Source organism: Emys orbicularis, chromosome 2 (assembly GCF_028017835.1).
Source record: "Emys orbicularis isolate rEmyOrb1 chromosome 2, rEmyOrb1.hap1, whole genome shotgun sequence".
Lineage (NCBI taxonomy): Eukaryota > Metazoa > Chordata > Testudines > Emydidae > Emys > Emys orbicularis.
The window spans coordinates 80,615,790-80,641,501 of record NC_088684.1 but is presented as its reverse complement, the minus strand read 5'-3'; the positions used below and the strand labels follow the sequence as shown (position 1 = coordinate 80,641,501).

The following is a 25,712-nucleotide window of genomic DNA, read 5'->3' as shown; positions in this document are numbered from 1 at the left end:
CCAGCCCTCTGTATTAGCTCTATTTCAAGAGCTTACCCAGAACAAGAGGAGCCGGACCTGGAAAAATTCTCTTTCATAATAAGGCAAACATAAAGCTGCTTGGTCATTGTAACACCCTCATTTTCAAGGTTACAAGGCTGACAATCAGAGTTAGCCAAAGAGAATTTCAAGGCGATTCCACCTGCTTGTGCCTACTTGGACATAATTGGATGGGAAGGAAATAAGTAATTAGGGGTTTGTTCTCTAGAATTTGTTTTGGTAACTAGGTGTATTTAGATCTTTATAATAGAGCAAGAGCTTGTGTGTGAGGCTTTCTTCAGGTGAGACTATTTTCTCATCCTATTAAGAAAGATTTTAAAACACACAATATTACCACAGAACAACAGCCGCAAATTCTAAGGGAGTAATAGAAATTAAGCAGCAAATGTTGGTAGCTGTGAAAGAAAAAGAAGAAGACAGAAAGATCTTTAGTGTCTCCCCAGTCTAACTGGGTTAGGCTGTGATCCTACTGTGACGGGTTCGGTCACAGATACCCCCTTGGGACTGTCACCTGATGTGCTGGAATTACCTCCGAGCCCGTTTACCCTGCCGTGTTGAGCCAGACACGCTAGCCTGCTGCAACACAGCCCCAGGGTCTGAACCACACCCCCAAAGCTGCGGGCTTTAACTAAAAACCACTCAGCAGGTTACCTATCTCCAGCATCCAGACACCCAGTTCCCAATGGGATGAAAAACCCCAAATAAATCCGTTTTACTCTCTACAAAGCTAATACAGAGTAAACTCATGAATTGTCCACCCTCTAGAACACTAATAGAGAAATATGCACAGCTGTTTGCTCCCCCAGGTATTAATCACTTACTCTGGGTTAATTAATAAACAAAAGTGATTTTATTAAGTATAAAAAGTAGGCTTTAAGTGGTTTCAAGTAATAACAAACAAAACAAAGTAAGTCACCAAGCAAAAACACGCAAAACCACTCACTGCCACTACCCTCTGGGGCCCTTTAAATTGCCACCCGAGCCCCGCTGCTGGAGCCCTGGGGTAGCGGCAGCGGGGCTCTGGCAGTGATTTAAAGGGCCAGGGGCTCCTGGCTGCCGCTACTGCAGCGGAGCCCCGGGCCCTTTAAAGCTCCGCCAAAGGCCGGGGCCCCGGGGTAGTGACAGCAGCCGGGAGCCCCCTCAGATGGTGATTTAAAATCCTCGGGGCTCCGCTGCGGTAGCGGCAGCTGGAGCCCCGGACCCTTTAAATCACCCCCAGGGCTCCCAGCTGCCTCTGCAGCTGGTAGCTCAGGGGTGATTAACGGGCCCAGGGCTCCCAGCTGCGGCTACCACAGCCCCAGCCTTGGGCCCTTTAAATCCTGATTTAAAGCACCTGGGGATTTAAAGGCCCCGCCTCTTCTGGTAGAGGCCACGCCTCTTCTGGTAGAGGCCCCGCCCCTCCTAAGAACTCTGGAGTACCGGTAAGTCCTTTAAGTTACACCTCTACCTCGATATAACGCTGTCCTCGGGAGCCAAAAAATGTTACCGCGTTACAGGTGAAACCGCATTATATCAAACTTGCTTTGATCCACCGGTGTGTGCAGTCCCCCCCACCCCCCGGAGCTCTGCTTTACCGCGTTATATCCAAATTCGTGTTATATCGGGTCACGTTATATCGGGGTAGAGGTGTACTTTCACCCCTGACCTCAGAGTTATATTTCATATTTCTAGTTTCAGATACAAGAATGATACATGAATACAAATAGGATGAACACACACAGTAGATTATAAGCTTTGTAATGATACATTACAAGAGACCTTTTGCATAAAGCATACTCCAGTTACATCATATTTACACTTATAAGCATATTGCCATAAACATATGGAGTGCAATGTCACACCTGCAACTAGATCTGCTGGTGCAGTGACCTCACTGGGGTTCCTCACAAGTGCATAGATCCATGCTAGTGAATCCCGTTGTAAAGTAGTGTAGATGGCTGTAAAATCACAAATGGTGTGGAGAAAGTGAATAAGGAAATGTTATTTATTCCTTCACATAACACAAGAACCAGGGGTCACCCAATGAAGTTAATAGGCAGCAGGTTTAAGACAAATAAAAAGTACTTTTGCACACAATGCACAGTCCACCTGTGGAACTCATTGCCAAGGGATGTTGTGAAGGCCAAAATGATAACCGGATTCAAAAAAGAATTAGATAAGTTCATAGAGGATAGGTTCATCAATGGGTATTAGCCAGGGTAGTCAGGGATGCATCCCCATGCTCTAGGTATCCCTAGCCTCTGACTGCCAAAAGCTGGGATTGGATGACGGGGTATGGATCACTTGATAAATGCTCTGTTCTGTTCATTCCCTCTGAAGTACCTGCCATTGGCCACTGTCAGAAGACAGGATAGTGGGCTAGATGGACCATTGGTCTGAGCCGGTATGGCCATTCTTATAGGGCCTGCATTTTGACTTTTGCCTACTTGAACAGTTGAATTTTAAACATAAGTCTTTAATTATTTATGTATTTAAATTAATTAAATTAAATGTTTATTTAATTAAAAACTTTCCTTTGTTAAACATATATAGTGTGCTGTAGGACAGGCTGCTACCCAGGTATCTCCAGGTCTGTTTTTCTCTTCCGGAGGCCCCAATAATTCTATTCAAACATTGCAAGTATAAATAGCTCACAGGGTTCATTACAAAAAAGAAAAAAGCCCTGTGCATACACCTCTACCCCGATATAACGTGACCCGATATAACACGAATTCGGATATAACACGGTAAAGCAGCGCTCCGGGGGGGCGGGGCTGCGCACTCCGGTGGATCAAAGCAAGTTCAATATAATGCGGTTTCACCTATAACGTGGTAAGATTTTTTGGCTCCCAAGGACAACGTTATATTGAGGTAGAGGTGTATACACCATAACAGAAGTCCCACAACCATAATCCAGAATTCTCCAACTCAGTCCAAGTAGTACATTCAGTCTTTCAAGTCTGCACAGTCCATCAACACACTAAATACAACTCTCTTTAGACTCCCTGAGACCTCTCACAATGTGTCACTCCAAGCCCTCCAGCTGAGGCAATTCTCCATCCTGTTACATTCTCACATTTGGTTCTAGTAACCCAGAGACATGGGCAGGCTCACCCCTCCATCACTCCCCAGTCTTCAGCTCTCTCTGCTTCAGCTCAGACCAGAGTGAAAGTGGGCCGGTACGGTGTACTGGTAAGACGCAGTACCGGCCCATACGCAGCCCACGCTAAAGCATCCGGAGCCCCAGGCCCTTTTAAATCACCGCCGGAGCCACAGGCAGCGAGGGCCAGGCAGCACGGATGGGCTGGCTGGGGGAGGCTGACCCCCCAGCCCTGCCCCTTCTGCCTGAGGCTCCACCCCTTCCACCTGAGGCCCCGCCCCTTCCAAGGGATGGAGCCGGCCGCCATACCTGTAAGAATTTAATATTACTTTCACCCCGGCTCAGACATCCCCCTCTGCAGCTCTCAGCCCTCTCTAGCCATGGCTGTCAGGCCAGGGAAGTTTGTAGGTGACCTCCACCCAACTTGCCACCACCTGCCTGCCTTCACCAGTCTGATCTGGCTCTGCTGCTCAAGTAGGGAACATTCAGTGCTCCCTCCTTCAGGTATATCCCCTCCCTGCAGCTCTCAGCCCATGTCTTATGCTGAGCACACACTGTACTTCTCTAGTATCAGAGGGGTAGCCGTGTTAGTCTGAATCTGTAAAAAGCAACAGAGGGTCCTGTGGCACCTTTAAGACTAACAGGACCCTCTGTTGCTTTGTACTTCTCTAGAAACCCCCAGCTTGCTCCTTGAACTCTAGGTTCTGTACTCTCTGTAGTCTTACTGTTCTCGCTCATTTATAAATCCTAGGGCAGCCCCATCCTCCTTATTCCATCAAACTAGGGAGGACTTGGACTGGAACAGGAGCGGTGGGCCCAATTTCATTTAAGGGGCCAGCTACCCTGTTACCGAGCACTACATTGGCTGGGGGAAACTGCCTTCAACTGTGGTGTGGTTTGACTCTTATGGTGCTTTTTACTTCATAAAAGAAATTATATCAAGAGGGGAAAGTTGTTTTGAACTTGTTCTATTTATTGACTAGTTACTTCTTGCCTGGTTCTTTCAATTTTGACATTTATGCCTTGCATTGGCCATTGTGTGGAATATTAATAAAGAGTAACACTTGAAATATGAGCCTCTATGTCCTGATATAAAATGAACTACCCAAACAATATTGCACATTACAAAGATACTGGTGTCTATGCCATCTTCCAGAGAGACAATTACAAACCCAGAGAAAATCATTGTGATGCTAAATTTTGATTCTAGTATCTGACATGTTAGTTTGCAAATATAAATACTTAGAATAAGAAATGCATGTCATGTTCAACAGTCAGCACAAATGGGAACAAGCAGGGCTGCAGCCGTGAGAAAATCTTTCAGAGCCTTGATTTTATTCTTCAAAGGGGAATCTCCTGCTAGTAGGAATGTATGCTGTAAATAAAAAAATATATATAACACTGTCTAATCTAACTCCCCTTAGAGCTGAAAGTTCTATAAAAATTCCTAAAGGTTAACATTTTCTTTCAGGACAAGTAAGGCAAAGTATTACAGTGCAGTGACTTTTTCACTTCTGTGTGTCAATACAGCAAATCAGAAAAGGTACACATGGGATGGCATCTGCTACCAAGTACTGCTGTAGCAAGGTCTTGGTGACTTGCTTCCTCCTTTGAAAAACAATAACGCTGTCATGGAGAAGCCTTTCCTGCAGAAATGGCTCCAGGCACCCTTTCCCCTTTATGAGCTATCATTGCCTTCTGAAGAATCATCACCATTAACAAGAGAGAAACAAACTTTGAATTACCACAGGAAGTGATTCCTGCTTTGCCAGCACTCATCAGCAATATGCAGCAGCAAGATGGAGTCAGAATGATACCAGATATAAGTTTTCTGTCAGAGAGCCTGATCCTGAATGCAGAGCATCTGCAACTCCCACTAAAACTGAGTATCACCATCACCAAAAACACTATGATCAAGATTCAGAAAGGGAGAACAGCTCATTTCTTATGATCTTATGAGTATTGGTAAAAATTAAGAATTCACAAAGCTTTTATGCAGGTTTGTATTGGCTTACAGGGAAATCTCCCAGGAAGCCTCAGGACTTGGAGACCCCAAAACTCATCCATTAACTGGGAGATAAAAACAGATCCCATTGATCTATGAGTCTGGGTTTTTACTGGCAGGGGGTTCAGATCCAACAGAACTTGGATCCAAAGATGTATCTTGGGGGAGGAGCATGACCACTGGAGAAGCATGGGGCCAGGAGGGCGTAGGCCCTCTGTTGTTTCTTGTGTTTGAATTTAGCATGTTATTGTGTTATGCATTATGCGGCATGATCTGAGATGCCCCATAATGCATACTATGTTAGCATACCAAATTCAAATACTAGAGGTAGCAAATGATAGGAGGGCAATGTATGCGGCCTACCTCTGAGGCACCAAAACATCACAACATGAAGCAGCTGCAGTGACACTTCCAACCCCCTTATCTGAGGGAAAAAAGATTGTCCCCCACACCCCTGACCTCTTTAAATGGTAATGGTGATGATTGGATAGATTTCCCACTGTCCACATCATCCTTGCAGATCCCTCTTCTCTCTTTATCCTGGAAGTTCTTGCCTCCCAGTCTGAGGCTGCTTTCATGGTTTAACTCTATCCTATTTGTTTGACCTTTTGGCTTTCTACTCTTCAATCCACTTTATTTATTTATATTCTCTTTATATTACTTTTATTTTAATCTCAGAAGGATAATCAGAGCTGTATAGTATTATGGATATTTTCACACTGTGCTCTTTGGTTATGGAATTTAATTTATTTATACACTACAATCTCAGAATCACCGTATATTATTTTTAGGAGAGGATCTTCAATAAATCTATTTCATTTGATAATAAATGACCAGTAATAAATGGTACAATGAAACACAAAAGCAAGGAATACATAGCTGTGTTTGATCAAAAATAGATTGCAGAGTTGGTTTTGTCAGCATTAATAATCATTGGTGCCATTTCTCTTATATAGTGCCTTGGTGACAAAAAAAGCACAGAAAAGAAAAGAAACAATATACCGTATTCATAATTCTGCAGATATGCTCTGAGTATTACTGTTCTTGAAAGCAGTTTAGAAAATCCTGCTCTGTAACTAAAATCTTGAAATGCTGAACGTACATTTATTATTTTCCACTTTAGAAGTCTGTAGATCACTTTATTTCCCATTTTCATTATTTATTTATAAAAAATTCTCAGTATTAATTATTATGAACCCGATCCTGCAATCAGATCTGCACAGATGGATAAAATTGCACAATTAGGGTATAAAATGTTATCATTAGTTATAAGTGACTGAAAATAGGGGAGTTTATGAAGGATTATAACAGGGATCTTTTCCTTCTCAGCCCTCCCTATACACAATATCCAGAGGTTCACTCTCAACCTGAATCTAGAAGTGCAATGTATTCACATGTAACAAGCTTTAAAAAGGAACCAAAAAAGACTTATGTAGCATAATCATATCCCATCAAAATCAGTGCTGTGCCCCTTGTCCTTGACCTAGCCTGTGATACCCTGCCCATTTGGTCCAATCCAGCAAGTGATGAGATGGCATGAGGATGAAGTAATTTAAGTCAATGGGACTCCACCAGGGCACAGGATTCATTGTAGGACTGAAGTCAAAGATTCTGAAAATGCAAACACTTATGCCTGTGCTTAACTTTACTGCTAGTTGTAGTCCTGTTTTCAATGGTAGTGAAGTTAAGCTCAGACATAAGTGTTTGCAGGATCAGGGCCAAAGTTAGTAAAAATAGCTAGAATATTTACAAATTTCTCTTTTCCTTTCTCTGGCCCAAGTTTCCAGCCTGGACTGCACAAATACTTCTAATATGCAAGCAGGTGAAATGGTGGGCTTTCTAAAAGATGCCACACAAAAACAAGCTGTATTTTTTTAAATATTTTTACTTTTCAAGCAATGTCTCCTTTAAAATAATAATGTAGCACTTTTTATCTTTAGATCTCAATGTGCTTTATAAGATAGGTCAGTATCATTATCCCCATTTCACAGGTGGAGAAACTGAGGCACCGAGAAGTGAAGTGACCTGCCCAAGGTCACCAAGCAGACCAGTGGGAGACCCAGGAATTGACCCAAGGTCTCCTAAGTCCCAGTCTGGTGCCCTTGTTTGCAGATTTTCAGGTAACACTATCAAAGTGTTAACGCAAAATGCAAATATTGGCCTCAGTCCTACAACTGGAAAAACAAGGTTCCCAGTGGGCATGGGGCTCTGACTCTCCAGTTCCAGCTGGAGAACTGGGGTAGTGCCAGTACGTTTTGGGAATGGTGGGAGGAGGTGTTTGCTGGTATATGTTACTTGTGCATATGGGAAAGCTACTGACAGGAGCATTGTGGTGGGGTCGGGGAACTGGGGATACATTTCTTTACTCCATTGAAATGCACAGGGCTACAGAGGAATAGACTTTTTTAATGGGGAGGGGACTCTAGAGTTAAAAAGGAACAGAACAGCTGCTGAATATCACTCTAATGAGGAGCCAAAGTTGGTCAGGTGATAGCTTTCCTCATTGGCTCTCCGGCTGCAGAATAAGCCAAGCCTTCAGGCTGCCCAGGGCTCTTCCTGGGGTGACAATCAAAGCTGTTCCCTGTCTCTGATCTCCTGGGGCCAGCCGCACTCCAACCACCCTGCAGCCTCTAGCTCCCCAGCAGCTTTTGTCCCATGACTACATGCGTCCACTTGTAACGAGGCGACGCTCGTTTCCAGTTTCCCCCCCAGTGTTTCCTTGGCTGGTTTGTGCAGTCCCGAATGCCTGGGGGCGAGGAGAGCTCTGAGGAGGGAAAGGCTCGTTTACTCTCCAAAGACCCGGGGCCTGTGTCCTCCTGAGGACAAAGGGGCACGCTCAGGCCCTGGCAGGGTCACGCCGTCTAAGTGCTAGGGCTGCCTCCAGCAGCGAGCCTGCCTGCGCCCCCCGCGCCAGGGCAGCCCCCAGAGCTCCTCTCCCGGCGGCTGGCGCGCTCCCTAGGCAGCCCCCTGCCGGCCGGCTCAGGAACAGCAGCCAGCCAGCCCGGCAGGCAGGGAGGGGTCTCTCGCCCGGAGCAGCAGGTGCGCGGAGCCGGAGCGGGAGCGGCGGCCGGGGCGTCCCCAGCGCGCCGCAGGAGGAGCATGGCTGCCCGCTATGACCGCGCCATCACCGTGTTCTCCCCGGACGGGCACCTCTTCCAAGTGGAGTACGCCCAGGAGGCCGTGAAGAAGGGCTCCACGGCTGTGAGTGCGCCCTGTGCAGCCGGTCCCCCGGGCAGCGCCCGCCCTGCCTCTCCTGCGCCTTCCAGCAGGGAAGAGACAGCCCCTGGCACTGACCTGCCCCCAGAGGGAGAGGGAGGGTGGGGGGGGGAGGAAAGGAGGCTCCTCATCTCCTCGGGGTGTGATAGGGAGAGACCCCCATGGGGAGGGGCTGGAGAAAAGAGAGACTCTCCTCCCCCAGAGAGACTCCTCCATGCGGGGCTGGGCTACGGGCAGGGCTGGTGCTACCATTTAGGCAAACTAGGCGGTTGCCTAGGGCACCAAGATTTGGAGGTGCCAAAAAGCGGTGCCCCCAATTTTTTTTTACATCGTTCCTTCGCCCCCTCCCCGAGCGCGCGGTCGCTGCTCCACTTCTCCCGCCTCCCAGGCTTGCAGTGCCAATCAGCTGTTTGGCACCGCAAGCCTGGGAGGGGAGGAGAATTAGAGCGGGGGTGGTGTGCTTGGGGAGGGGGCGGAGCAGAGGTGAGCTGGGGTGGGGAGCTATCGTGGGGGGGCCGCCTCAAGGTAGAGGGGGGGAAGCTGCTGCAGGGCTGTGGGGGGGCGCAAGGTGGAAGTTTCGCCTAGGGCACGAAACTTCCTTGCACCGGCCCTGGATATCAAGACACTCCCTCATAGGGGCTGTGATAGAGGAGACTCTTCCAGGGGCCATCAGAGGGAAAGACTCACTCCCCCATGGGGTGGGACTGGGTTAGAGAGAGACTCCCTTATCAGGGAGAGTTATGGTTTTGTATGCCCATTGGAGTGACTTGACACCCATTGATGGTGTGACCAACTGCCCCAAGTACATACGAAGAGACTGCCCCAAACCATGAGGAGAAAGGAGCTGGAGGCTCCCTCCTGGCATCAGGTATTGAATCTCACCATCCCTGCTCGGGATGGAGGATGTTGTTTTGGTGTGTTTCAAAGTGACATTTACCTTCAGGAGTCTTGTGCTATTTAAAAAACAAACAACAAAGGCCTCTCTCCATCAGATTTTCCCCAGAGCTCATGATACCAGCCCTGGTTGGTTTGCTGCAGAAAGAGAGAGCTTTTTAATAGAAGCCAGTAACTTCACAGCAGTGACCCCCACTAAAAAAATGAAGGAAAAAAGTGCCTCTACAGGTGTAGTAAACTAGGAGATGCCCAAACTGCCTAGCTCTGGGACCCATGTGAGCAATTTGCCAGGAGCCCAAGTGGCATTCCAAATATGCATAAAACAGAACAGACAGCTGCGTTGTCTGTAATACGCAAAGGTGTGGCCTGCAGGGTTGATTGGTTGTAGCACACTATCCTCTGGCTTGATCTGTGTTGTGGCATTGAGCATATAGACATACAGGAGATGCAGGCTTAGGTAATGACAAGAAAATGTTGATTCAGGTATCCCACTCACAGAATAGGTGACTCCTTGCCTAGTTCATGACTGCCTAGAAGGAACTGCTTACACACTTACAGAGTCATGCAGAAAGGTCACAGAAAAGTCAAGCTCTAAAAGAGACAGACCTCCTATGGCGTACTCCCAAATAGACCTTCGCTACGTACAATCTGACCTGTTGCCACTTGGATCAAGATAGAAAATTGCATGTTAGAACTTGTAGTTTTCAGGTTGCACGTGTGTATTAAGGTGTAATAAGGCTACGTTGTAGAACTACATGACACACATTTTAACCACCGTGCAAAAAGAGTTAGTTAAAAAACATGGAAAAAAATAAGTGGGATGATTTTAGTGTTTACTTTGTTTAAAGAAACTGCAATTTTTTTTCTGCTAACCCCATGTTTAGATCCATTCTATAAGAAAATTTAAAGTATGGCTCTACTCTGAACAATTATTCTGTAAAACTACCATTGTGACATTCTGTAATTGTCTGTCTCTCGTGCACTTCCATCTAGTGTTAGCTCAGCTTACAAGTAAAACAATTATTTCTCTTATTGCCAGCTCTGGAAGTTTAGTCTGAAAGTCAAGTTGGGTTCTTTCTGGGTATCATATTATCACCAGTATAAAAATTCTACAATTAGAGCTTGATTAGTAATTTCGCTGATGTGGATGGCAAGGAGGGATCATTCCCAGGTTTCTTGCACACCTATAGTGACTCAGCTGTGCTAGCAGGAGTAAAAAAAGTAGTATTTTTATAAATAATGTAAATAGATATAACTGAAGAAGATGACGACCTTTAATGTAATCATTTTTTTTTACCATAACTGCACTTTAATAATTTTTTAGATTTGTAGGGGAAAACCTTTTTGTGACCCAAACAACATCTATATCAAAATAGAATCCTTTTTATCTCCCAGTGTTTAGAAAATTGTGTGTGCGCGTGCACCCACACACAGTCCTTAATCCCGCAAGAAGTTGTGCACAAGTAGACCTCACTGACATGGATGCAGGGGTCTGCTTGCATAGAACAATTTGCAGGACTGGGACCTTAAAATCAAGAATAAAAGATGTAATGTGGAGAAGATGGAAATGTCATAAGAACTTATCTACAGAAAACTCCTGGACTAATTAAAATGTCTTGGGAAGCTGCAACAAATAGAATTGATGGACATACTGTCACTTTTTAAAGGATAGGCGTTTTTACAGTGGGCATTTTTAAGATGCAGTGAAGGTATGAGACCACTGGGTATATCTTTCCTAAACATTCTAAAACTCCAGCTCATATCTTCGTATGTGTGCAATGCTTCTGACATTCGATATTGTGACCTTTTACCTCATGTGAAGTTGAACTATATTTGTGTCCAAGGGTGACACAAAATGTCAGGAGAAGCTTGTCATTGGTTAGAATGCAGTAAAGGTTTAGTTTTGGGAAGGTGATAGGGGGATGATATTGGAATGCTTGTCACTAGTTAGTAAGTTGTCATGTAAGGGACATGAGGTTTGGGGCACTTTGCACTCTGAGGTGCTTTTCTTGGGTGCCAGTGGGAGACGTGAGCTTCCTTCTGGGATTGAGGCATCTCCATGATTTCTGCTTGCCTTTCCCCACCCCACCTCCTCCAAAAAAAAGAAAGGAGAGAGTATTTCTTCTGTTTGTTTGTCCTCCCCTGCCGGGTAGTGGTACTGTTTTTTGGAAGCTCTATCTTGGAGGAGTGGATGTCTGTGAGCTCTCTGATTCTATCTTGGGACCTCCTAGCAGCTCCTAAACTCTGTTCCTGAGCCGGGATCAGCTGCTAGTCCCGGCTGGACTGGAGGCAGTAGAGAACGGGATTTCCTCTTCCCCTGCAAGAAGTGGCTGGGGCTGTGTCAGACCCACCCCCCAGAAGCCTCTCCCAGCTGCAGGAAGTTCAGCATCCTCCCCTGCTTCCTGCCCCCATTGCTCCTCAGCTGTGGGTGGAGGGGTCACTGTACAGGGAGCTGCTCCCCCATCTGCCCAGGCCCCATGTATCCCCAGGGCTTTGGAGCTGTGCTTCGGCTCCGCTCCAGCTCCAGGCAAAAACCTGCAGCTCCACGGCTCCGGAGCTGCTCCGCGCTCCAGCTCCGGGCTCCGCTCCAAAGCCCTGTCTGGACTTTCCATACCCAGACACCCCCACCAAGCCTCACCCTGTACACCCAGAACCTCCCTAGCCCTCCATACCTGAGCCCCACCCCATTGAACTTCAACCCCTGATTCTGGAGCCCCCTGCACCCAGACCCCCTGCCTCCGGACCCCCATCCCTGCACCCAGACCACCCCCCACTGAGCTCCCTGCACTCAACCCCCCCACTCTGAGGAGCCCCACCTCCCTGAGCCCCCACATCCAGACCCTTACCCCACCAACTCCCAACTAGCTGCACTCAGACCCCCACCCTACTGACCCTCAACTAGCTGCACCCAGACCGCACCCCACCAAGCCCTACTCCCGCAGCATGGGACTCCCCTGCTGAGACCCCCACACCCAGACCCCTCTGCTGAGCCCCAACCACTTTCACCTGGAAGCCCCTGCAGAGTCCCATTGCCCCTGCACCTGGAACCACCCCAACGAGCCTCTGTGCATCCAGATCCCCCCCACACCTAGACCCCCACTGAGCTGCCTGCACCCAGATTGTCCACAGAGAATCCTCTCATCCCACACCTGGATCCCCTCACACTGAGCCCCTCCACACTTGGATCCTGCCTGGTTGAGCCTGCCTACCTGGTTGAGCCTGGTGCAAAGGGACAGGGCCCTAGGGTATTTCTGGGGCAGGCCCAGGCCTTGTGCTGTGTCAGGTTCGGGTGCAGCCTCACCACTGAGTCTGTGTCCCGGGAGTGGGGAGGCTAAAGGGTGATCTCTCACCTTCGTGCAGTCAGTGGCCTGTGTTCCCCACTGCTGTGCTGGAGCCTCTGCCTTTATTTATTGACAAATAAAACTTGCAGAATTTTAAAATATTGCGTGCAGAATTTTTAACTTTTTGGTGCAGAATGCCCTCAGGAGTATTTAGAGCACTTTGAAGTCTGACAGTGATTCAGTCATCCAGGGAATAAGTTCTGATTCGAATGGGGAGAAAATACCAAGTAATAAATAAAAGAAACATAGAAACAAAGTTCTCATACACTATTGAGATGTTGAAAATTGTCTCCGCTATTACAATAATATCAGCCTTTGTTGTCCATCTCTCTCATTCTGCCCCTTACGCATGGTTGGAGCTTCCTGTAAACATCCACAAAATACATCTTTATCCTTTTAAAAACCCCTCCTTAAAACTCTCCTTTGCCATGATGCCTACAAAAAAATCTTGACATCAGTTAGGCAGCTGGTGTGCTGATACCACAGGCTATCATGCTGCCCAATATTACCTCATTGGTTCCGTCTGCTCCTCTATCTGTCTGACCGTATTCACCTCTTGTAACTTGTCTTATACTTAGATTGTAAATTCTTTGGGCAGTGATTGTCTTTTTGTTCTGGGATTGTACAGCACCTACTACAGTGAGATGCTAGTCTGTGACTGGGATTCCTAGGTGCTACTTCAGTACAAATAATAAATAAGAGATCCACAGCTTCTCAGTATGGCAGCATACCCACCCTACCATTTTCATTTCTAACAGAGGGTCAAATATTATTGTTTATTACTTATTGAGTACCATCACCGTGGAGACTGTAACAGTCTAAGGCTCTTATTCTGCAAAGAATTAGGCATATACATAATTTCATTCTCATAGCTTGGGGGCTTAAATGTAAAGGGTCATTCTTACCCTAAGTACCATAATATCTTCATTATATTGTTAATGATGAAAACATTTCTGTTTCTAAAGTTTAATTATTTTTTTATGATGACTTAACAGGTTGGAATTCGAGGGCTGGACATAGTTGTATTGGGGGTAGAGAGAAAGTCTGTTGCCAAACTTCAGGAAGAAAGAACTGTGAGAAAGATTTGTGCACTTGATGATCATGTCTGCATGGCTTTTGCAGGTATTGGTTATAGAGTTATTGCTCTATGGAGCATCTTATTGCAGATGTATGTTGTGCAAGAGGCCTTTAAAGACCTGTTCCTGGATTTAAGAAAAAATATTACTGAGGTGGTCAGGATAGTTCAGGAGACTGGTAAGGCTTTTGCTTTTACATCATAGGTTCGAATGTAGTGACCAGAAATCACTGCCTAATGGAGTTTTTTTTCTGTGGCTGGTGGGAAATAATTTGGTCTTTTAGAAAATTCTGAACATTTAGGGATTTTTGATTGACCGTTTCCTTTTCCCCCCTCGTGCTCAGGTAGATATGTAGATCATTAGCAGTGATGGGGCCAGTTGGAGCAGCAAGCTGCCTGTAGATTGGCTGCAATAGCCTTAAACAGACCAAGAGAGAAGAGAACACTGTACCTGTGATTCCATCCCCAGAAAAAGAAATTGGGGTAATATTGGGGAAAACCCCACAAATATGGGAGAGACATTATGGGACTGGAAAAGCACACCCATCCCATTCTTCTTCACTGTGTCTGCCCCTGGAATCACTTTCTGAGGGTAGGGAGAGAAATACCCTCCCAGGCAACTGGTGTGGGGGGGAAGGAGCACTTGTGAACACCTGCTGCCCCCTCCCCCAGGGAGTAGCTTGGGGGGCATTTAGACAAACATCCCCCTTCAGAAAAGGTTGGGGGAAGAAGAACTCAGCGGTTTGTTTACGTGTTTGCAGTTTCCCATTCCCTCCTTATTACTGCTTGCAGGGAGAGAGAAGAGAGGGGACCATAGAGAGACCCTAGAACTCCTCTTTTTAGGCTGTGGTGGTGCTCCTTTCAGCTCTCCCTTCCCTTGTTTATTTTAGGGCTACTGTAGTTTCTACAGCCTGCTTCTGCTAGGCCTGAGTGCCTCTGCTAATTATGTATGAATCTGTCTGAACAGGGGTGAGACTTCTACCTGCAGAATAGAAGGAAAAGGAAAGGATCAGCTAGGGGTCCTTAAATGTTCAAAACACATGCACAGGCATGCATGTACATACACACACACACACACACACACACACACACACACACACACACACACACACACACACACAGAGCATAATTAGTCATTTACCCACCCTAGCCCTTACTGTTATAAAAAGTGATAAATTAATAAAACTGCTAGGGTTTTTATGGAAGATTCAGCAAGAACTTCCTAAGATGTCCATTTGCCTCAACAGCTCTTTAGTGCCCACCTTGCTGCACCATTTTTTGTACGAGAAAAGAAGTGTAATGTAATTAGATCCTGTAACACTTGTGCATGTGTTTAATATTAAGTACACAAGTACCCTCATTGTGTTTGCAGGATTGAGGTCTGAGAAACTAGAGTGGAAAGACATTTTGAAGAGGACATAAGGGTGTCTTTTATTCTAGAAGAAGGTGTAACAAATAAGTTTTTGGTTGTCACTTGACCCACTTGATAATTTAAAGATACACAGTCAACATAAATCAAGCTTGGAGGAGGGATAGCTCAGTGGTTTGAGCATTGGCCTGCTAAACCCAGGGTTGTGAGTTCATCCCTTGAAGGGGCCATTTAGGGAACTGGGGTAAAAATCTGTCTGGGGATTGGTCCTGCTTTGAGCAGGGGGTTGGACTAGATGACCTCCTTAGGTCCCTTCCAACCCTGATATTCTATGATTCTGTCTCAAAATGTCTTGCCTACTACTGTTACAGGCAACATGGAAGATTATTATAACTAAACAAAGTAGAGAACAATGTTTTTTCAGCTTTATGTTTTTCTTTCCTTTTCAGTTTGTTTGCTTTTGTGCAATTGACCATACTTTGTGAATGGTCAGTTTCCCTTCTGTAGTCAGACTCAGACAGAGGAAAATGACTTTCACAAAGCAAGAGGGAGGAAAAAAAGTAATGTTTGTAAAAACACAAAACTTGGAAAGAGGCTCACGGCAGGTGTAGTACCAGAAACTACTTTTTAACTGACTTTTTAAATGTACGAAACTTCAAGTTGTCAATATCCTTTAAGGTGCAATGATTTGTTTTTGCTGCTAATGCAAGTGCTCAGTAAATCCCTATTCCTTAATCTTAAAAATTTACATGTTCTGAAATGTGCATTTCTTACAAAAATGTTTATTTTAAACACTATTTTCTTAGAATAATTTGTGTTCTATTTATAGCCTGTATTTATGTCTCTGTTAGTCAGGTTTTGAGCAAATTGGTTTTTGATACTAAAGAAAAAACTTTATTTTAATAGTATATTTCTTCATAAATGATACATGTATTGTTTGATAAAGAAAAACTATTCACTTTGTTGTAACATATTTGATAATTATGATTATGTAGGTCTGACTGCTGATGCTAGAATAATAATTAACAGAGCCCGTGTGGAGTGTCAAAGCCATAAACTTACTGTTGAGGATCCAGTCACAGTAGAATATATAACACGCTATATAGCATCTTTAAAGCAGGTAAGTATCTTACTTAGTGTTGTTAGTTTTCCATAAGGGCCTTTAGATAACACTATTTAAAAGCAACCAAGCTGCTTCTATTTCACAGCAGTAGAAATAGAAGCCAGGTGTCAGATTGCCAGTAAAAATGGGAGCCTGGTTAAATTTTCTTCACTGGAATTTTAAGAATGTATATAGTGTTTAAAAGAAGTAATACTAGTATTTTCCACAAGGAAATAGTTTCCATTATTCGCTTTTCTGTTTGGCGGACCACCTGCAAATATCGCTTCTGCTCTACTCTCATGTGCTGTAGTCCCTTTCATACATTTCCTATCTTATTTGGAAATGAAAATATATTATTGTATAGCAAAAGTTAAGATAAAACAAATTTAAAAAAGCTTTTTTCAGATCAGTACTAGATAGTGTGAAGGGCTGAATTTAAGGTAACACTTAAATGCAGATCCTTAATCTCAAAATGTCCTTCTTTCTTCATATTAGTGGAACAGTTAGGAATAGTCTCATCAATCATAAATCTATGGGGAGATGTCTGTTGAAATCTGCTAATGACAGTACCCTGAACCCTGTTTGCAATAGCTTCATATGTAAAAATATTTAAGCAATATGTTTATTTTTAAATTCCTACAATTAGTTTAGACCTAGTTGAGAATATTTTATAGTGTACTTTGTCTCTCACTAAAAGCCGAATTCTGCTGTCAGTTACTCTTGTGCAACTTCACTAGGGTTGTACAAGTATAACACAGAGTAGAATTTAATCCCAGAATATTTAGGAATTGCATTCTCCCAATAGTAGATTAATAATAATTAATTATAGGTTGAATTGCTGTGTAGAGCCTTTTCAGTTTTATGCTGTTTCATATGTACTAGACTGATAACATTCCATGAAGGTAAAAATGTTAAAACTGTACATCTTGTTCATAGCGCTATACACAGAGCAATGGACGTAGACCTTTTGGTATTTCTGCCTTGATTGTGGGCTTTGATGATGATGGTAGTCCCAGATTGTATCAGACAGACCCATCTGGTACATATCATTCTTGGAAGGTAAGCTCCAACTTAATTCATAAATTGTATTATCTTAGTGCAAATATTTACATAGGCAGTGTATCCCAATGAAGTCTGATGTTGCATTTTGTACTATGGATTCACATAACCAAAGAATCTGTTCCATGCTTTCAGCAGACTAGTTACAGTTGTTTGAGCACCAAAGCTAATTTAGGGTACGTTTACATTGGAATAAAAGACCCGTGGCCCAGCCCTGGTTGGTCCAGGTCAGCTGACTTGTGTTGCGGGGCTACAAATTGCTGCGTAGGTGTTTGGGCTCAGGCTGGAGCCGGAACTCTGGGCTCCTCCCCCCAAGCAGGGTCCCAGAGCTTGGGCTCCATCCTAAACTCAAACATCTGCACAGCAATTTTACAACCCAAGGCAGATGAACTGGGTTAGCTGTGGGTGTTGAATTGCTGTATAGCTATACCCTTAGCCTTATAGTTAAAGAATTAGTGAATCCACAGTAAAATAAGAATATAAATTTAAAATATTTACAACAGCAAACATATCGCATGGTGATTGCGTGTACGCTGTCACCGATTATGAGGCGATAACCTCTCCATAGTGAATGTTGAAACCAGATTCCATTATAAAGCCCTATTTCAAACTCCCCCTCTTCTTTTAAACTTTCCCATGGAAAAATGGAGGCATGGCCTGAAAATTACCATATCTACTCTGAGAGCAAAAGAAAACATAGGAGAGATATTTAAAGACAGTGGGTCCAACCTTATGAGTTACAGGTCATTAAAAACTACCTTACTTTAAATTTTATTTGTCTCTTTTTGCTCAAAAACAGCTTGTTACTACTCTTTCAAGCCTTCTATTTCCATTTATAGGCATCATTTGGCCCCTTCTCAGCTGGGTCTGATAATTGCACAGGACTGCTGGCTCCAGGCCCTTAAATGGGGAGACCACCCTGTTAAAGCAAGGAAGTCCTAGCGTAGTCAATTTATGGAAAAGGGGGTTCTGGTGTGAAAAAGCTTGAGAACCACTGTTCTAATATTTTCATGTCCTCAAGTGTTACAAGACCTAGGACCACTAATGATGTTTTCAAAGTGCTTCAAATTAACCAGGTTTATTATGCCCTTTTGTCATCTTTCCTTAAAAACGTAAGGGCCTGGGGCCATCTTGAAAATGTTGCACTGTTCCACATGGAAACAGTGAAATAAAGTCTTTGCTGCCAATACTGCAAAACCCAAATCACATGTTACATAATGATAGTGGGGGATTGCCAAATCAGTATCGTGTGAGAAATGTGTGCAGACCAAATGGGTTTGATTAGGTAAAACAAATTAATGTACATCGTGGTGAGATACATAACTGTGTGTCTTCTACAGGCAAATGTAATTGGTCGCAATGCTAAAACTGTGCGTGAATTTTTGGAGAAGAATTACACAGAAGAAGCTATAGCAACTGACAAGGAAGCTATCAAATTAGCAATCAGAGCTTTGCTAGAAGTATGTAATCCAGTAGAATGCATACAATAAATGCTTTCAGAAAAGCTTGTTTTTCTTCGTTTTGAAACGTACTTGTAATGATGTTTTTGTTGTATACTAGGTTGTGCAATCTGGTGGAAAAAACATTGAACTTGCAATAATAAGGAGAAACCAACCACTGCAGGTATGAGTTATTGATTACATAGGAATAAAACGATAATTCCTATGCAGAATCTTTTGACAAAAATTATACCAGTTTACACCTGTGCATTTCAACTGGATGTAAGTGTCCCTAACATCTGGTAAAACAATATTATGTGACTTCTGTTGTGTCTCTGTAGATTGATGATGCTGTGAGCTACATAGTAACTGCTGATAACTTATATTGTACTATAAGAAGCTGTGTTGGGAACATTCAGTGCAGGAAACAGTTCTGGGAAAGCATATCAAAACATACTTTTCTATATTGTGTGTGGGAGACATTTTCACGTAGTTTACATGGCGAGACTCATAGTACATTTTGATATTGTACAGTTCTAAAGAAGCATTTTTGCAATTTAATATTTCTGGCAAACATTTTGTGACCCCTTTTGTAGCTGCTATTACAGTGGAAAAGACAGACTCCAGGCATGACAATTTAAAAAATAAGATTTCCATAGAGTATTTCCCTTCTTTTGGAATAAACAACTCCATTCTTCTGCATACATTACCCCCATAATAGATAAGTGTACGTAATCTCTTTAAGTAATTTTAACTGTTTGAGTTGTCTGGAATTTTAGTAAGATGTGATATTTAGTTCTCAGTCCCAAATGATACAATATTCCAAAGAAATTCTAACTTTTCATTATTTCTGCTGCATCTGAAAGAAGCCCAGCTCTTGAATAAATTCTTGGCAATATAGTCAAAAGATTTTGACTTATAAAGATAAATGGTGGTGTGTGTACACTCTTGAAATAAACGCATCTTCTACAAACTGCATTCATCATTACACCCTTAGCAATGTATCACCATTTCCTGCAGTAACACCCACATCCTGTAGACTCAAGTTCAGTAAACCTTTATGTCCATACATTACTACCGTGAATTCTGTATGCTGAGGGTGAATCGAATGATGAATTGTTGATAGAAGATAGCTGGCTAGAAGTTTAGCCAAAATTACATATGTGCTTTATCAAAGATAGAGTGATAAGAAAGACACCCTGTTAGGACAGGTTTATTGCTATGAAGCCCTGGAGAGGTGGAGGGGATGTGAAGGTGCATCAACTCAGCAGGAGCTCCCTAGGACATTTACTTCTGGGAATACAGGGGAAATGAGGACACTGCCTAACCCTTTGAAAGAGTAGGGCATGTACTTCATAAATTGGGGTGGCCAAACTGTGGCTCATGAGCCATGTGCAACTCTTTTACAGTTGAAGTGCGGCTCGTGGTGCCCCTCAAATTCCCCCATTCTCCACCTATGGATGATGGGGTATGGGCTTTTCCCCAGTGTGGGGTCTCGGGGCTTCAGCCCTGTGAAGCACACCTGCCAGGGCTTGGGGCTTCAGCAGGAGCAAGGCTGAAGCCCCGCGCCCCATCAGGTGCCTCACACAGGACTAAAGCCCTGAGCCCCGGCAGTTGCGCCCCGGCTCTTGAACTTCTGAAGATTGTCATGTGGCTAGGAGGGTCAGTAAGGTTGGCCATCTCTGTCATAGATAAAAGTGGCCCTTAGTATTCTTCCTTCTGTTATCAGGGTGGTAGAGGCATCATGGGAAAACATCACCCTCGCATAGACATTTTTTCCCCCCAGTCCATAAGCATGGCTTTAATTCTTATATTCACTATTTTCTTTCAATGATGTTATATGGATTTCTAACATTTGTAACCAATCTGAAGGTTTGGGTAACAACATATTTATAAAGAACTAAGGGGGTTATTAGATAAACCATTTGCCTTTAATTTCTGGTAAGATCCTGTTAGGATTTGGTTCCAGCTGGAGGTCTGAGTGAGTGTCCACAAAACTCATTTAAATTGCTAGTGGACAGCCCAATAAAATGAAACCCTCACACATAATTTGACAGAATTGCCAGTCTGTACTGAAGAAGCCTAGGTTCGTGCCAGTATAGACACTAAATTACCTTCTGCTGTTGAAGTTAAAGTTGTTAGTGGAGTAGCTCACGGTACAGCTATCTCACAATATCTGGCCTGTGAATTTACTTATAAGGAAAATAATCATCCCTGGCAGTCTCTTAACCTGTCAGATTTATAAATGCAAATCTGTATAAACACACGTCTTGACTTCAAAGAATTCACACAATTTTGGTTCTGTCAATTTGTGTCTCAGATGGGAGCTTTTGAAACATTTTTTTCAACACTTCAGGAGTACATTTTGGAGCTGTGAAATGTAATTGAATCTGTGGATTAAAAAAGTGCAGATGGAATCCGTATTAGTTACACTTTATATAATTCTTTGTCCTATGTTCCATTTCAGATTTTTAGTGCAAAGGATATTGAATCACAAGTTGCAGAAATAGAGAAGGAAAAAGAAGAATCTGAAAAGAAAAAGAAGAAAAGTATTTAAATCCCAGATAAATGCTGATTGCTGCTTATTAAAATGTTTCCAAAGTTTTAAAAAATACTAGCTGACCACAATATTTACAACTGCTGAATAAACTTTTCTCTTTCATTATCAAATACTCTAGTTTTCTGAAACCTGTTACAATTACAAATGTGCTAGTCCTAATGTGCTTGTATTTACTATGGTGTGCAAACAGGCAGGTATTTGCACCTTGCCATTCCTCCATTTATTTATTGTTTACATATTCAGCATTAAAAGGCATTGTCAAACTTCCTGTAAGCAAATTATCACCAAACTATTGGCACATCTCTGTACAAGATATTAAAGGTTTCCAAGTGTTCAATTTTTTCTTATGTAACTTTTTGCAAGTTTGATAAGTCTGTGTTTACATACTATTATTGTTACATATGGAATTCAATAAAGTTCTGATTTATGTTTTGACCGTTTAATTTCTTGTGTTGCATTTAGCAGTGCAACATGCTTTGGAAGTCTTTCTCTATCGTAGATGGCACAACACATTGAATTGCACCACTGTTTGAATGATAGAAACACCTTTCTCCTATTAGTGGATTGTACAAGATAGTGAATGGTATTTTTCTTAATGCATTTGTATTATATTTAACTTTCAAAATCTTAACTGATGAAGCCTATCATTTGTTGGACCAACTTCTGTTCTCCAACAGAAGTTGGTCCAATAAAAGATATTACCACACCCACCTTGTCTGCCTGATATCCTGGGATTGATATGGCAACAACTACACTGCATACAAAGCCTATCATGTTAGTACTCCACTGAGAATATATTTGTCGCACAGTTAAACATTGCACCCCTTCTCAGGAGTATTTTTTTTTTTTATTGAATCTCTCCTACCACTGCAACCTTTCAGTTGCCCAACTTCTCTCTCCCTACCCATTATTATTTTTCTTCCTCTCTTCCCTCCTTTACCCCCTCTCTCCCTCAGTTGCTCTCTTTACTTACTCCCCTGTCTTACTCCAACAATTCTATTCCCATTCTTCTCCTGCACTCTAACCCCAACCAGTTAGGTCCTCAGGATCCCATGACCTTGCCACCTCACTGGGCCACTTTAGGGGCTGCATTGGCTGGTTATGTGTCTCTGGTGCAACAAGAATTGCAGATATACCTCCAGGGAGGCTTTCTACTGGTATGAGCAAGCTGCCCTGAGATACATCCGCTGTCTTACCTCATGGCTAAATCAAGCTCCTGATTATTATTATTATTGGTAACTAAATACTTTCTAGCAAGCTCTTTAGAATATACTTCTTTTACCATGCATTCTTGTTGTATTTTTAGACATTTTATATTAATGTAAAGTTCCATTGTATTATGGCTGTTCTTTTATTCTGATATGAAGACAATGTGTAAATTTTAAAATACTGTTTGATGTCTACAAGTCTGAAAGTTCAGAAGAGAAGTCCACCCATATAAAAGTTCAGCTAGCACAAGAGGACGGAGGAGGAGACACAGGTGAGGGGGTATTTGTGACATCAGGTAAGAATTTCAAAAAATGCATCTACAACTGCACACCTAATATGCTAGTGTGATTACTGAGGTTGTATACGAATAGCCAGTTATGCACCCAATTGGCCATTTGAATCAGTAAATACATGATTTGCATTCACGGTTGTAACTACACCTTCATTGCTTAATCTCTTCTCTCATTCTTCTCCTTTTCAGAATAAATAGTCTGTTTTTTTTTCTCTGTATAGCATCTCCTTTTCCTTCCTGACTTTTACTGCTCTGCTTGCTGTCTCTTTTGGCAATTCATCCTGAAGAGCTCAAGTTCTCTGGTGTGAAGTTATGCTGCCACTGTAATGCATTTGGAATGCTGATAAATCTAGTCATGATCATTTAATTTTTTCCATGAGAATATAATTTTAATTTAACTAGTGAGATTGATTCCTCAAATACATTTCCAATTGTTGCAATTATGTGAATGAATAAAATTGTCAGCAGGCCTCCCAAGCCTCCCTCATTTGAGTTGAGTTTTAAGGCAAGTGTTAAAAGTTTCTCACTCTGACAAAGAATTTCTGTGTTCAATTAAAATTATAAAATGTAACTGTTTTAAAAGGGTCACTGTCAGATTAAAAATCTTACTTAATCATTTCCTTCCCAGCGCTATAACCCCTTAGATTATTACTGAAATAATTTTAAGAATCCAGATTGCATACTCCTTACTATTCTGGATTACTTTTGCTTTTCTTTCAGCTTGGTCAGTGGGGATTGGCTAATTAAAGTTTTGTTTATTATAACTGAAATATTTATTCAGTATCCATAAAGCAAGGATTAAAGACTAGCCAAGGTGAAGATCTCTTCCCCTACTCCCCTTGCAATTTAATGGAATAATGCAATTGTGTACTCTTCATAGATTATCAACTCTCTTGATTTTTTTTTTTTTTTTGAATATAACTTCCTAAATATCTTCTGTTTTTCCCTTCTGGAGTTCTCTGACTGTCTCTCAAACCCCCTCCCCCTAATCATGCTATATTGTTGTTCCTCCATTACTTTCACTATCTTCAGGTACTTCTCTTTCTCATACTTCATTGTGTTCTCTACTTCTTTTTTTCCCCCCCTCCCTTTCAAAAACTCTCTCCCATACTCATCTCTCAGCTTCACCCATCCATGTCCACCTACTTCACATACACCCTCTCACCCTGGTCCATTCAGATAGGGTTTTTTGAAATTTACCAAACATTTAATGGAGAATTAATTCTTCTGGCCAAAGAATAGTAGGTTGACCCCAAGGTACAGAGGCAATGTCCAAGTGACAAGCCTGCTCCATTGCGCACCTCAATTGCTGGAAAAGTAGATGTTGCCCATGGACACTGCCTGGTGATCTACTTTTTGTATCCACCTCCAGCTAGTGTCAGGTCACTGATAAATATTTATGCCCCACAACCCCTCTCATTGCAGGAAGGGAGAAGAGAATTCCTTCTCTGTTCCCATCCCACCACAGAATCACTTTGCCATTGGGAGGTCTCACACTACTCTACCTCTTCCCAGTCTCCTGGCTCCTGTGATGGAAGTCTCTTTGCTACTCTTTCCCTCACTCAACCTCTCTTTTAGACTCCTCCTCTCCGGTGATTAGCTCCAGTGCCAACCTCAGGTGTTGTTCATAGCTTTTTCAAGCAGCAATAGAGTGAAATTGTCCAAAGCTCTGAACCGAAATGGTAAAAGTTGCAAAGACTGTAGTTAGTTTTCACCCTGCAGCCGGTTGGCAAACCTATGAATGTCAGCATGGAGCTGTCCATCTCCATGTTAGGAAAACAATACTGCATCCTTTTACACTCCGTTCATGTTTTTTGTATCCATCAAGACTAGCATTTGTTTTAATGAAAACTTAGATTCTGTGGATGCTAATGGAAGCTTTTCCAGGCAAGTGCCTACTTATTGTGTTCACGATTTTCATGCACTGATTAAAGTAATACTTTTCATTTCTACAGTTTCCATAAAAAAAATCCTCAAAATCTTTACAAAAACGAGTGTCTCAATATGATAAAAAATTAATTAATGGAGATATCCCATCTCCTAGAACTGGAAGGGACCTTGAAAGGTCATCAAGTCCAGCCCCCTGCCTTCACTAGCAGGACCAAGTACTGATTTTGCCCCAGATCCCCAAGTGGCCCCCTCAAGGATTGAACTCACAACCCTGGGTTTAGCAGGCCAATGCTCAAACCACTGAGCTATCCTTCCCCCCATATGAATATGAAAATCTCACATTTCTGTTTGAAAATATTGCACCTACTATAGTTAAAAGAAACACCTACCATCACCAGGACAAAGGTCAATGAACAGCATTTTGCTGCAGTTTTAATAAATTGTTTACATTGTGCATTTGATAGCACTTTACACATGATCAATTTCACTATTCTGTATAGTAGGCCTTGATTCTGCAATCACGTATTTGCAGTTAACTTTATATGCATGACTTCCATGGCACTAATTATTTGCTTAAAGATGAGCATATGTATATGCATAAACATTCACGGGGTTGGGACTATGGCCCCAATCCTGCAACAATTTCATTAATCAGCTTCAATTTACCACAGTGATGGAACTACTCACGGTAGTAAAGTATTGTTATCCCTATTAAACAGGCAATGGAAACTGAGCCAGAGACAGAAGAGGCATTCCACTCTGAAAAATTGCATCTTGTCTCCTATTGACTTCCATAATAAAATATGCTTAGTTTACATGGGAAAATGTTTTCATTTTTCCCCCCTGTAAATTCAACCTGGGATCTGAAAGTCAAGCTGGGTTCTTTCCTTCTCATTCACCAAAAATAGGCCAAATTTTAGTCTTGAACATTAGTCCTGTAATGAGGTCAACCCAGGCAATTGTTGTGGCATCAAGATCTTAGTTACACCCAGGTGTTCTGGAACAATTTGTATAGTGGGGATGCTGAGAACCATTGAACCAAACTGTAAACGGTTAGCACCCACACTTCCAGCACCTGTGGTTACACCTCTGCAACTATTGTTTTTAAATTGTCCCCTCAATGACACCTCAATTGCTTTTACA

The 25,712-nt window shown here is 42.8% G+C and overlaps 1 protein-coding gene across 2 annotated transcripts; it reads left to right on the top strand.

The window, feature by feature from the left end:
* Positions 1 to 8,222: 8,222 nt before the first annotated feature.
* Positions 8,223 to 21,175, top strand: PSMA8 (proteasome 20S subunit alpha 8). 2 transcript variants are annotated; one of them, XM_065399116.1, is made up of 7 exons: positions 8,223 to 8,324; positions 13,570 to 13,696; positions 16,014 to 16,138; positions 17,057 to 17,179; positions 18,520 to 18,639; positions 18,740 to 18,802; positions 21,086 to 21,175. In XM_065399116.1, the coding sequence occupies exons 1-7, from the start codon at positions 8,223 to 8,225 to the stop codon at positions 21,173 to 21,175; spliced, it is 750 nt and encodes a 249-aa protein (XP_065255188.1). The 2 variants fall into 2 exon arrangements, with proteins under 2 accessions (XP_065255188.1, XP_065255189.1); XM_065399117.1 differs by lacking the exon at positions 13,570 to 13,696 and having other exon boundaries at positions 8,223 to 8,337.
* Positions 21,176 to 25,712: the final 4,537 nt, after the last annotated feature.

What these genes read in the sequence shown, in the direction of transcription:
- PSMA8 (XM_065399116.1), top strand. Translation starts at nt 8,223, where the DNA reads ATGGCTGCCCGCTATGACCGCGCCATCACCGTGTTCTCCCCGGACGGG. An exon ending in ATATAGCATCTTTAAAGCAG is followed by an intron (nt 16,139 to 17,056) that starts GTAAGTATCTTA and finishes TCTTGTTCATAG; the next exon opens with CGCTATACACAGAGCAATGG. An exon ending in GGAGAAACCAACCACTGCAG is followed by an intron (nt 18,803 to 21,085) that starts GTATGAGTTATT and finishes GTTCCATTTCAG; the next exon opens with ATTTTTAGTGCAAAGGATAT.